This window comes from Chlamydotis macqueenii, chromosome 15, assembly GCF_036417535.1.
Source record: "Chlamydotis macqueenii isolate bChlMac1 chromosome 15, bChlMac1.mat, whole genome shotgun sequence".
NCBI classification, from domain to species: domain Eukaryota; kingdom Metazoa; phylum Chordata; class Aves; order Otidiformes; family Otididae; genus Chlamydotis; species Chlamydotis macqueenii.
Genome location: NC_141570.1, coordinates 8,646,439 through 8,660,463, shown reverse-complemented (window position 1 = coordinate 8,660,463; position 14,025 = coordinate 8,646,439). Strand labels below are relative to the sequence as shown.

General features: G+C 41.9%; 1 protein-coding gene across 1 annotated transcript; it reads left to right on the top strand.

Moving 5' to 3' along the window:
• The first annotated feature begins 4,253 nt into the window (after window positions 1–4,253).
• LOC104477540 (acyl-coenzyme A synthetase ACSM4, mitochondrial-like) lies at window positions 4,254–13,996 on the top strand. Its single transcript, XM_010117677.2, has 13 exons — window positions 4,254–4,454; window positions 4,919–5,129; window positions 5,637–5,844; window positions 7,722–7,865; window positions 8,298–8,454; window positions 9,957–10,036; window positions 10,526–10,649; window positions 11,041–11,121; window positions 11,331–11,432; window positions 11,796–11,923; window positions 12,009–12,108; window positions 12,718–12,837; window positions 13,170–13,996. Exons 1-13 carry the CDS (start codon window positions 4,254–4,256, stop codon window positions 13,254–13,256), a joined length of 1,743 nt encoding a protein of 580 aa, XP_010115979.2. The 3' UTR covers window positions 13,257–13,996.
• The last annotated feature ends 29 nt before the right edge of the window (window positions 13,997–14,025 follow it).

The window sequence follows — 14,025 nt, the reverse complement described above, 5'->3', positions numbered from 1 at the left end:
ATGAAAAATAAACCCTACATGCTGAGTGTTACATTTCTTAAAGAAATTACAAAAGGGACTGAAAGGAGCTGATTTGGGGTTGTTTTTTTTTTTTATTAATCAGTCCTTTGGAGATTCATTCTACAGAGAAAGACTTTAGGCTGCCTCCTGTCCAAAGTGTTGTACTTGAAGTAAGAAACAGACGTGCCAGAGAGGAACTGCATCATCTGCCTTGAGTGGTTCTCTACTACGTTCACATGAATAGCTGCCCTGTATTCTGCTTTCTGGGAGCAGGTAGTTGCATTTTGGTGAGCAAATGAGAAACTTCTCTGGATTTCATTACTACTACGATGAAGGTCACTGGTCAATTTTTTTGCTATGTCTGCTGGTGGAAGGCTGCTATAGTACGCTCACTGTTTGGGGTTGTCATACTTTCTGACTTTGAGGATAAATTAGGCTGACCCATGTGTCTATGTATTGCCTGTCATTGTTGCACTGAATAATGGTTAATGACATTCCAAACAGTAGCAGCTGTGTATCTCAAAATGTATTTACATGGCGCAGGCAGCCAGGGGGATGTCACTAGAGCTGTTGCTATAAATCCCTGGGTGCTTTTAGGAATTTACCCTGTTTTTCCCTGGGAAAATGGCTAAATCTGGCTGCCTTGCAAACTTGTGGGCAAACTCATTGATTTCAGTCTCTCCACGTTGGGTTGAAGACAGGCTTAATGCCCTCTCGTGTACAAACACTAGAAATACTCTGTGTTCAGAATGGCTCTTCATGTGTGCATGTATTACACAGCTCGAAAGCCACTTAACAGCCACAGTAAAGTGAGGAATGGGAGCAGTCATTTGCAACATGGGGAGAGCAGATGGAAGATACTGTGCCCTGTTACAGAGGTACGAAGTTCCTCAAACCCCAAACCAAAAGTTCTTGCTCTGAATCTTACTTTATGTGCTCCTAAAGTGTAAATTCAAAGAACGGAGCACTGTACTGTGTTTTTTCTCCAGGTTTCACTGGGAATTTCATGTGGTTGTCATTGCCCTGACCATTTTAATTTCTCTGACTGAGTACATGAGCTTCCAGGCACCTTAAGACATAGTTATCCTTGCTCTCAATCAGAGAATAATAGAATCATTTAGATTGGAAAAGACTTTTAAGATCATTGAGTCCAACTGCTAACCTAACGCTGCCAAGTCCACCACTAAACCATGTCCCTAAGTCTACACATCTTTTAAATACCTATATTTATATACAGTCTATATATATATTATATAGTCTATGTATAGGCTTATGTATAGCCTTTATTTATCTAGGTCTTAGTTTAACAATATATGCCCCTTGCAGAGCTTATTGTCTGCGATAGCAAATACTAGCAGACTGTACTGTGACAGTAGTAGATTCACCTAAACCAAGTGTCTCTTAATTGAATAGCTGGAGTTCCTGCATCACGTTTCTGCCTTCTGCATGGATTTTGTGTTTCATCCCTTTGTTGCCCTGCTTCATAGCAATGACTCTGTAGCTTGAATTTTCATTGTCGTCCTTAGAGCTGATGGCCCACATCTGAGCTGCATGTATTTTCTCCACAGAAGTGTCCATCAGATATTACAGGTGATACTTATTGGCACCAGGCTTATGAAAATCTTCATATCTTTATCATACCAATTTTAATACTATGTTTAACTCCAGAATCTGAAAAAAAAAAAGCCCCACTGTTGCCATTTCCCAAGTCACTGGTGCCAAAAAGTAGAGTTATATATTAATGTATGGTGGATTATCCATTCTCCAAAGGCAGTGAACCAGAAATGCAGTCGTTCATACTCAGCTCTTTGCATCTTCTCTCAACTTTTTCAGTTATTGCGCCTTTCTTCAGAAGGTAATTGGAGAAATTAAATCTGCGCTCTCAGGAGGAATAATCCCCACCATGGAACATGATGTATGATACTAATGAAGGGCTACAACCACTCTGAGAACTACAGTGAGCCAGGAGGAGACAATACTCGCCAGTTAAGTACTAGGCAAGCTACATGAGGAAGAGTTGAAAGAAGTCTCACCTGATCACAAGTCACATCTCCAGGTAAGCACAACCTATTTAAACACCCTGAGAAATGTAAAATGTAAAAATATGTAAAAAAAAAATAAATCTGTAATGCCATGTTCTGTTCCTCATGGTTCTTCACAACTCTCACTTTTATGAAGGAGGGTGGACTACCAGAGAGCAGTTGTTATTTTCTGGTTTATATCAAGCAGATTGAAGAAGTAGCTTCTTTCTGCAAGAAGATCTTCTAGATCTGAGTCTGCAATCACTGGCTCAGATCTAGGGGAAAATAAAATGGCAGCCAATTCTACAAAGATTTCACTGATTAACCGTGAGTTCTGGAATCAGGCTTTTTTTTAATGACCGTTAAGAATAGCGGTAAGCAGCAGTGTGTTATAAGTAGACTATGTGAAAAAAAGAAAAAGCCTCCATCTATATCTTTCAGTCTCAGAAGCTGAATGTTCCCATCCATACAGCTCTAACTGTAGTAGTTCAGCCCCGCTCGGGACCAAGCTATGCAGTGTCTCACTCACTCCCCCAACCTTCCAAGGGAACAGGGGAGAAATACTATAATAAACAGGCTCACAGATAAGGACAGGGAGAGATCATTAAAGTTATCATTATGGGCAAAATAGACTTGACTTGGGAAAACTATTTATTTATTATTAATAAAACCAAAGCAGAATAATGAGGAACAGAACAAAACCAACTTCGCCCCACCCCTCCCTCATCCTGGGCTTAACTTCATTTCAATTATCTCTACCTCCTCCTTGCCCTGCCTCTAGAGCAGCACGGAGGGAATAGGGAATGGGGGTTGTGGTCTGTTCATCACTTGTCATTTTCCATTGCTCCTTCTTCCTTGTGTTCCTCCCCTGCTCCAGCATGGGGTCCCTCCCATGGGCTTCACAAACTGCTCCAGTGTGGGGTCGTTTTCCACAGGGTGCAGTCCCTCAGGAACTGGCTGCCCCAGTGTGGGCCCTCTACGGGCCACAGCCTCCTTCATGCATCCACCTGCCCCGGCATGGGGTCCTCCCCGGGCTGCAGGTGGATCTCTGCCCCTCCGTGGGCCTCCATGGGCTGCAGGGGCACAGCCGGCCTCACCATGGGCTGCACCACGGGCTGCAGGGGAATCTTGTCAGGAGCAGCATTACTGCTCCCCCTCCTTCTTCACTGATCATGGTGTCTGCAGCTGTTCCTCTCACAAGAAATTCTTCACAACCGGCTGAGGAAAACACCTCTCAGGATCTCTTCACATCTCCTCTCGTCACTTCTCTCAGCTAGGCCAAGTCAGGCCCAGACGGCCGCCCGGTGGGAGGTCAAAGGGTGAGGGCCGTAAGGCCTGCGCCTCCCCGTCCCTGCCTCTACTTCTGCTTCTTCACTTCTTACTCTTTTTTTTTTTTTTCTGTTTTCCCCTTTTAAAATACATTATCACAGCAGCGTTATCACTGAACATTCTGCCACCAATTGGCTCAGCCCTGCCAGCAGCAGGTCTGCCCTAGACCCAGCCAAGTCCACTGGACAAATGGGAAACTTCCAGCAGCTTCTTACAGAAGCTCCAACCGCCCTGCAAGGAGCAGGGACATCTCCAACAAGATCAGGTTGCTCAGAGCCTCATCCAGCCTGGCCTTGAATGTTTCCAGAGATGGGGCATCCACTGCCTCTCTGGGCAACCTGTTCCAGTGTTCCATCTCCCTCATCATAAAAAATTTCTTCCTTTTATTTAGTCTAAATCTAATCCTGCAACCAAATCCGTGTTTGCCATTAGTGTTGTCGTACTGTAGGGCTGGGTGGGACTGCTGTGGTGTTTAAAACATGGGAATAGTGAGTACAGGTCCTAACAAGTTCTTGTTTGGTGTTGGTTGGTTGGTTGGGTTTTTTTGAACACCCAGCTGTTCACAGTTTCAAAGCCTTACTTCAGTTGGACTGAATAAGAATTGTCAGCTCTAAGGGGAATTATCTGAGAAACCTGCGGGCAGATGAAAAAGCAGGAGACTTAAAAGGGTTACAAGAGCTCTAGCTTACGCATAAGGAGAGGTGGGATACAATGTCATGAAGAGGAGGACTTGCTGCTCTGTCCATATCTGTTCTATTTGGAGCCAACAGTTCATCTGGGAGTATGTACATCATAATAATACTATTATTGATTTTTCTGTCTCTTGTAGGAGGGAAATAATCATCAAGAAATAGTTCTGAGAGTTATCGTCTCCAAAAGCCCTCATATATCTGCTTTTGTGCCATGAAGATTTTACTTGAATTTAAAGTGTTGCGGTCGCCATGGAGCATCCAGACACTCCGCAGATTATTCCACCAGTCTCACAAGACTTTTGCACCTTTGAATTTTTCAGATTATGAAGCTATTGGTCGTTGTGAACAGGAAGTACCTGAGTACTTTAATTTTGCAAGTGATGTGCTGGACAGGTGGACTCAAATAGAAAAGGTAGCATTTCTGACCCTGTAGATTCAGTAGTACTTGTGAAACTGTCCCCTTATCTCCAAAGTCAAGTCTAAAACCACCACTGGCTTCAGTGGGACCAGAATTTCCTCCCCTATTTCTATTTTAATATAATCTTACATTGCAGAGAAAGGACAGGCAATTTGCTTTTGCATCAGAGGGGACATCGTGCTTTGTCTCTGTGACTCTGATTCAGCAGTCTGTGCAGGGCTGGGTTTGTAAAAAAAGCCTCTAAGTAATTTATGAGCATTGTAAATTAGGTAGATATACACACCAACTTAAAGCAGCCTTGGAAAAAGGATCTTTTAAACAAAACACCCTTAATATTCCTGCCCTAGAATATGTAACACTATCAAACTCCACTGCCTGGAGCATCCCAAAAATTCTGCAAGGAACTACAAGAGTCTCAGAAGTAACTAGCATGCTATTTACCCTTGCGTTGTGTATAGGAACGAAAGGGACCATCAAATCCAGCTCTATGGTGGATAAATGGAAAAGGAGATGAAATTAAATGGAGCTTTGAAGAGCTGGGCTTCCTGTCCCAAAAAGCGGCCAACGTGCTCTCTGGGCCATGCAATCTGCAAAGAGGAGACCGAGTTTTAGTGATTCTACCCCAAATCCCAGAGTGGTGGCTGCTGAACGTGGCTTGTATGCGAACAGGTGAATTGTGTAATTCCTAATGGTCTGCAGATTGTTTGTTACCTTCTATGCCAAAGTTGGTTCACAGTTCATTTAACAGTTACATTTCTAATTTGACTCTATAGCTTGAACATTTGACAACCAGAGGGGCTGACAGGGGGTAGTCTCTTACGACTGATGGAATTACCTTAATCATTTTTCTTTCACTTTCTGTGGCTTGTATTGACTGTGTTAAATCAATTTGATTTAACTTCAACAGACTTAAGTTAAAGCTGCTAGTGTTTACTGCCCCAAAGTTATACTTTCTACTTACGTTGTACCTGGAGCAAAGGTTCTAATAGAAACAGAAGTTATTTTGTATTTCAGATCTGCACATCTGTATTCAAGTTCAGGTGTGGGGGACTTGTTCTGCCTTCTCATTTCTGGATTGAATGGTGCTGGGATTCAGCAAATCGAGAGAAACTATGAAGTGATCAGGACTGAAAGTAAAGAATACCTCAGAAATTTCCAATTTTATTGCACTTTCAGGTGTTATCTTCATCCCAGGGACAATACAACTGACAGCACAAGACATTTGCTATAGATTGCTGGCTTCCAAGGCTAAGTGCATTATTACAACTGATGTGCTTGCTCCTGTGGTGGACTCGTTTGCATTGAAGTGCCAGTTTCTGAAAACGAAGGTGGTTGTATCTGAAAGCAGCAGGGCCGAGTGGCTGAAATTTAGTGATTTGCTCAAGTAAGTGTCTTCTACCTTAACTTCATCGTAGTTACCTCTAGTGGAAAATTTTTAGTGTTGTTTGAACACACTTGTACGCTTATGTCTCATGAATGAACTAGATACCTTTGAGGGGGTGGGAGAAAAGGCCATTTAATTTATTTTCTGTGAAGAAGGGGAATATTTGGAAATAGCCAAATTGCTAATTAAAAATTAAGTAGTCTTATGATGTCTAGGTTGGTTATATATGACTGAAATAATATGGAAAAATGGACAGCAAAGCCTCTTTTATTGACAGCTGTGGTCTATTTACCCTCTAAAGCTCAAAGAAAAATATTCTATACAAATTATTCCAATCCATATTCCCAAAACTTGATGATAATAAGGCTAACGGGAATAGCTTGTCACTACGAAAGGCTAAAAAAGGGCACTGCAAAATGAACCCAATGTGTTTAGGAGTCCACCTGCCTCACTGCTGAAGAGCAGCTACTAAAATGGCGCCAAACAGACAGCTCTTCCCTGAGTGCATGGGACTGTAGAAGGGGCGGAGAGGCAGAGTGGGGAAGGGAAGCAAATACCCTGCTGCAATCTGCTCAAGGCCCTCGGCGTGATTTTACCAGCTGATATCTTGTTAAAAGCATCTATGTAGCTAAAACCATTTGTTCAAGATGGGATCCAAGCTCTTCAGTTACTGTAAGAGCTTTGTAAGATGTATCGTGTTCTCACAACCACAGGTATTTGAACTAGCATTACCCATGCAGCTCACTGTACCATCTCACTGTATTTCCATCTGCTCCTTCAAACAATTGCCCACTTCAGTGTCACTAAACTGGAAGACAGAGGAAGCAGTAACAATGCATTCTCAAACCTCCTAGAGCTACTGAAACATTGTCAAGTCAATTTGATGAATCCTCTTTCATGCTGGGCTAATTTTCCATGGCTCAGTACCATGGCAGAGGGTAAAATTGATTTGATAAAACCTAAATATTGTCTAGAGCTGTGTCAGGCCTGCAGAGGTCCGGCAGGTAGGCTGTCTGTTTTCCCCAGGTGGCTGCTGTGCAAAGTGCAGGCTGTGTGGCCCCAAATTTGCTCAGCTGTCAGGCTCCCAGTCTTCCCAGAGTGCTGGGCTGCTGTCCTGCCTGGCTTGCTGTCTCATTAGGTCACTGGTAGCCTGCGTGCCTCATGAGCTAATTGCCCAGACTTCCCCATTCCCCATTGCCTTGGCCGCCTTAGCGGACTGCGAAGGGGCTCTGGAGCAAAGGCTCCTGGGCAGCCTGTCTGCCTACCAGCCAGCACAAGGAGACCGCTGGCCCAGGGAGACAGACTTCCCACACCCAACCTTGCAGGCATGGGCACCGTTTGCATGCCAAGCAAAACCTTTTTGAACATCAGTTCTGGCAGAGGAAAAAGAAACGGTTTTGCTTTCTCGTCCTGTAAGAGATGAGAATTTTTTCCCTGTCATGTGCCAGATGACCAAGAGTTTGAGCCTCCCCATGCCTCCCAAACATGCCAAGGATAATTAACTAGTGGGACCACCTATAAAAATAAATGGCGGGTCCTCCCTCAGCTAAATACAGTAAGGCTGGAAGATATGCTTTCCAGACAGCAGTTTGGTCAAACACAAGATGCTGGACCTTTTGGTGGTGGTTAAAGGAGGTAAATAAAAGACAACCAGTTGGCGTTTTTACTCTGAAGAAGGTGGACATCCAGAATAGTTAAAGAGCAAAACCAGCAATACTTTAATGCAGAACTAGCAGTGCAAGAGTGAGGGGATCGCAGTAGTTTCTTATCTCTCACATCTCTATACAAACAGTCCTGCACATATTGGGCACAAAAGGATCCAAGCTAAATGTGCTTGGATCAGTACTGTTTCGTGTAACCTTCTGGGTTTTTTTAAGGGATGTGCCTGCTGTCCATAACTGCGTGAAGACAAAAAGCCAGGATCCGATGGTAATCTACTTTACCAGTGGTGCCACAGGCTCCCCCAAAATGGTTGAACATTCCTATGGAAGCTTTGGTCTGGGTTTTTATCTGTGTGGAAGGTAAAGTATTAAGCTAGTTAGGCCTTTACAGCTCTGCAATGTGAAGCAAACAGAAGAGTTTTTGCATGTGATAAAATTGTGATAGATGATGAGACTCCCACAATATGTGGGACACAGTATGTGTCATTTCTTTTGGTTAGCTGAATTGCACCTGGGAAGCAAGGATCTTGTTCGATATAATATATCGTTCCATTTTAGAAATCACTTGCCTGTTAATCTAGGCTAAATAATGAGTTAGGATACTGTTTGGCTTTCTTTATCTTTGCCATCAGTATAAAGGCTGGACAAAAGACATTTATTTGAGCTCTTGAGTTTCACATCAAATTTACCATGCTTTTCTAAGCCAAAAAAAAAAAAAAAAAAAAAAGCAGCCTCATAGTCTTAATTTCCACTTGCAAACTCCCTTATCTTGGCCACTTTTGTCTTCAACAGATACTGGATGAATGTGACTCCCTCAGACATCGCATGGAACATGTCAGACACTGCTTGGGTAAAGGCAGCTATTGGGAGTCTGTTTGGTCCGTGGTTCCAGGGCACATGTGTTTTTGTACGCGCCATGCCACAGTTTGATCCGAAAGCAGTCTTAAATGTAAGAACACCATGCTCACAATGAACAGTTACTCATATTTCATGTTGTTTTCCAGGCAGGCCACAAAACTAAGCCTCTTAGGTTTATGGGATTAGCTGTTTTAAGATGGCATAACCATAAGGTGATTGTTCTTTGAATAGGAATATAATACCGGAAGGATTTTGCAGCATGACTCTTTTGGGCACAGAATATTACCAGCTGCTTCCGATCAGTAGGAGCTACTGGTATTACTTAAACCTCTCCCCTACTGTATTTCACTATTGAAATTATAAATGAACTGAATTACATGTAAATTAACATTTTAATTACGCTACTGTGACCCTTAAGAAAGGCAAGTCAGGACTGGAAAACACTGAAGCTGTGTGATTGGTTTGTTCTTAACAGAAATTGTTGTCAAGCTTCTTAAGCCAGTCTGAGTTTTAATCTGACAGAAAGAGAGTAGTGCTGTTCCCAAATGGCTCAAAGCACCAATATGGAAAAGTGTACATTCCTAACATGGGAGGGTTATCTGAGGATTTTAATCCTGTTTCATTTCATTTCTGAAATGGTAGTTACTGGTTTGGGGTTTTTTTTGTATAAATCGCTTGGCCTTGCAAACACCCGCTTGCAATGTGTATGGGGCTTCACATCCCTGCACAGGATGAAGTTTGATAGTAAAGGCTGCTTTACCCATGGTGTGGCTGGCATGAAGGCTGGTGAATGAGAGGTCTTCCCCTTGCTTTTATTTATCGCTACCTGTCCCCCTCTCTGAGCAAATTTTCATTGCAGGCAGAAGTGAGGTTAAAAAAAAAAAGTAAGGCTTAGCTCTACCTGAGTGACTATGAATCATCTGCTGGTGTTATGGGTGAGAAATAAAGACGTGTCAGAAAACAGAGGCTCAGCTGAGGTCTTTATTTTTCTAGCAAGACACTCATGTCCTGTGCTCTCTCCCAGGTAAAGGAGGATATATGAATTAGCCAGTCCAAAACAACCTTTTAATACAGCATTACTCACAGCTCAGCGCTCATGGAGACTTGGCTCTGCGCACCAGGTCCTTTGTCAGGACAGCTGAGGGAACCGCAGCATGTCTAAAGATTTGCAACAGTCCATTTCAGAAAGTGTGGGGCTAGATGAAAGACTGACAGGGACAAAATATTCAAAAGAAACCTGTAGTTTTAGGTGCCTTTATTTTGAGGTGCCTGACTTTGCAGTCCTCTGCAAAGCTAAGGTTGCACCTCTAGGGCCAGGGTTTCTTACCAAAGGATGGTTCTTGTGCTTAAAGTGAGCATCAGGACAAATTAGGTACACTAGTGATTTACCACAGTCAATGTATCTCCTCTTCAGCTGGTGTTTGGGGGACTTAACGTCTTTCCTGATCACTGACAGCAATTAGTTTACTTTCCATGTAAATGAGGTTGCAGTCAGGTCATGTAATTTTGGCTCTAGTATGGAATAGAAAGGAATAGTTAGCAGCATAGTTTAACTGTTTTTGTGTTGTTGTTTTTTTTTTTTTAATTTGTCAGACCTTGTGCAGATATCCAGTGACCACTATGTGCAGCACCTCAACTGCCTACAGCATGCTGGTAGAGCATGATCTCACCAGGTACTGCGCGTTTGTTAACAAGCGACCACGCTGTGTCTGTTCAAGCTATTGCCTGGCTCTTTAACAGTGGTTTGTACAGGCTCTCATAGTCACTTAAGCTCTCAGAGTGGTTGAAATTCTGTGTTAGAGGCAGGGGCTGTGAGGAGGCCAGAGCCTTTTCCTTAGCACTTTAGAGAGAAGTGATTAAATCCACCCCTCAGGCACTTCCAACCCAGAGCAAATTTTACCCTGAGGCATTACAGACAGTAAACACGGAGGCTGGTATTCAGCCCTTGAAGGCACACATGTGGCTGCACTGCTCAGTCCTGTGCATTTTGACAGCCTCTTTCCAGCCCCACTTCAACTGAAGCTCTAGGCTTTCTCTCAACCCTAACTCTAAGATAGTCCGGTGTGTCCTGAAATCATGGGCTTGGACATACAGATGCCAGGGAGAGCAGAATTTGTCCCTTTCTGTCCTCTGATACTCAGCAATGTTCTCTGCCTATGAAGGTATGCATTCAAGACACTGAAGCACTGTTTGACCGGAGGAGAACCACTCAACCCAAAAGTGATGGCACAGTGGAAAAGCCAAACAGGACTGACTATCCATGAAGCCTACGGCCAAACTGAAATTGTACGTTCAGCTTTTTTGTAAAGGGTTAAAACTCAGCTGTCACTTAGGGAACTTAGATATCTCATTCCTCTTAGTAAATTTGGAACTTGGCCATATATATTTGACTAAAAAGAAAGATGGCATTAGAATTTGTGGCAGTTGCTTACAAGAGGGTTTATTGTTTTGCTTAGTATTACAGCTTGGTTGTGATACTGCTTCTAAGACTTTAAGCTGTAAAATACCTTGAACATTTTGTCCAAGACTCTCAGTGAAGTTTCAAAATGTTTTGTCTCACAGAGGTGGAAAATTTAGATCTTATGCTAGGTCAACAGTGGGCATAGTACAAGTACAGGGATAGCCTCAGGAATAACAGTGAAAAATACCTGGGCTGGTGGTTTGTCTTTTCCAACAGGGAATGATATGTGCCAATATGAAAGGAATGAAAATTAAGCCAGGCTCCTTGGGAAAGGCAGCTCCCCCCTATGATGTTCAGGTATGGTGGTCTCTTTTTCTGTTTGCTGTTGAGTTCATAGGAAGTAAAACACAAGAAAATACAACATACCATAGAGGTTTCAGCACCATACAATGGTAGTCAGGAGAGGCTGATTGTTTTTCGTTGAGCTGTTGGTTGTTGGTTAGTTTTAGAATATGGCTCTCTTAAAATTCAAAGTAATAATCACCCATTTGCCTTTCCTATTGCAGATTATAGATGAAAACGGCAGTGTTCTACCTCCTGGGAAAGAAGGAGACATTGCAGTCAAAATAGATCCCAAGCGGCCATTTACTTTTTTCACTCGATACCTGGTAAGCTAAAAGTGAAATTTCCAGAGAGCCAGTTCAGCCCTGCAGCATGGTCTGTATTTACACAGACAGCAGCAGGTGCAACACCAAAGAACAACTCTTCTTGACTTTGCTTGACTGTGTTGACTTACAAAACTTCCATTCCCCCCCTATTCTTCTGCAGACCTCTACTGTGGGATCTTCAGTTCTCTATCTGTCCTCGTGATAAGTTTTTCCCTCTGGAAAAAGCAAGCACGAGCTCTTACACTCTTGAGACAGAAAACAAGCAGTCAAAGATACTATGGGTAGTGTCCAAAAAGGCAACACTCACCTCTAAGCTTAAGGCTTCTCAACATTTAGAATATGTAATTGTTGCTTGTTTAACAGGATGATCCAGTGAAAACTGCTTCCACAATCCGTGGGAACTTCTATATCACTGGAGACAGAGGGACCATGGATGAAGATGGATACATATGGTTTATGGGGAGATCTGATGATGTCATAATCTCTTCTGGGTTTGTAGATTTCAGTTAAAATGACAAGAAATGTCTAAAAAAATAACCATATACCTTTCACCTACTAAGCATTTCTCTCTCCTAGGTATCGTATTGGACCATTTGAAATTGAGAGTGCCCTGATAGAGCACCCAGCTGTCGTCGAGTCAGCTGTTGTCAGCAGCCCAGATCCCATCAGAACGGAGGTAATTAGTGGTCACTCTTCTATTCATAAAGTGCCTTGTGTGACAGAACTCACACTTAGCTTCCACTGAATTCATAAGACTTTTAATATAGCTATACAAACTTTTCCATCACTTTACCCAAAGTGAGGAGAGCAGTACTTTGTGTATCCTCTATGCCTTTTTAAATTTTTTTTTAATAAAAATATAATCCTTGGTTTCCTAAAGAACATGATGCTGAATATAAAGGTGACTCTGGTAAGAATTGATGTACGCTTTGACCCACTGCCTGGAGAATTATATTCTATACTTTAACAACATATATTTTTAGAAAAAGCCCTAGCATCTAAGAGCTTTAAAACAGTCCTTTACAGAACTCTTACAAATTTGGAAGCAGAGTCTGAAACTTTTATCATGTATTACTGAGGACCTTTACTAATGTATGGCAGAAACAGTCTTTCATCATAATTTTAAATTTGCTTACAGAGAAGCAAATTCTGCTCTACTGCACAGGTGTGATACAGAAAGCTTGGATTGCAAGCAATACACACGTATTCTCAATTAATTGCCCCATTTGTTAGGTTGCAGTAGTTTAATTAATGCTGTATTTTTTATTTATTTTTCTCTTTGTAGGTGGTAAAAGCTTTTGTGGTCTTGTCTCCTTCCTATAAGTCACAAGATCCAAAGCAACTGGCCTGTGAATTGCAAGATCATGTCAAGAAAGTCACTGCTCCATACAAGTACCCCAGAAAGGCAAGTAAACACAGATGTATTTAAAAAAAAAATAATCACAAACACCTATTTTAGCCATGAGGAGGCTAGAAACAGGAAGATTAGACTCAGTTCAAATGCAGTAACAAACAAAAAAAAAAGCCCAATATGTGTTGTGCAAGAAAAATGACTAGTTATTATTTAAAAAATTTTTGGAAAATAATAGATACAACACAATCTAAGACCAAATTAGAATTATTTCCCCAGTCACCAAATTCTTATTTAAATTAAGTAGGATGGAGACCTATGCTGTTCTGAAAAAAAAAATTATAAATGAAATCTGCTCATTTTACTTTTTTCCTCTTTTGAATCAGATTGAATTTGTCCAGCAGCTGCCAAAGACAATCACTGGGAAAATCAAACGGAATGAACTGAGGAACAAGGAGTGGGGGCAGATTTAGTTTCGACAAGCAAGCTAAAACAGCCTATCCCTATCAATTTCATTCATATGGAGCTTTTCTATTACAGCTGTAAGCACCAACATAGGATTATATTACCATTAGGCAGGGATTGTGTAATATGCACAAGGTTTAAAAACTCCAACTGTATGGTTTTTTAAAAGCTTATGTTCTTGCTTAATGAAAGCAAGCCTACTTAGCAAGGCATATGCAAACATCTTCAAGTCACCTGATACTTTTCAGTATTATGGTACAAGTAGAAGTGATTAACGGGTGAAGCAGCAGTGTGTTCATTCTTTGAGACCAGGTATTTTAACTCACGAGAGCCTTATTAATGAGGAAATCATGACAGTATGTAATGCAGTTCCCAGAAATGGCCAGAGATCTTGCACACATCCAAATTAAGCACCCTGCCTTTATGAATCTTGAAGGCCTCAAGACTGAGAAATTAATGTGTTAACAATGAATGTTCAGTAAGTGCAAATTATGAAAAATCAGAAGTAAAAGAATGCAGAAATCTTTAAGATTGCAGCATAGGCAGTGTCTAATGTCAGACATAGGCTTAACAAATGGATAGTGTAGCTGCTGAGGAGCTTCTTCTGAGAACTGTATGTCCTGTAGACACACAGGTGAGTGAGAGATAGAAGTAAAAAAAACCACCACAACAAAAAAACCCACAACCACCCACTAACTATCCACGAGTCTATCTTTGTTCTTAGTAATATAAGTAGGCTGTCTTGAATTGTGATCACTGACATCAGCCACCAATAAA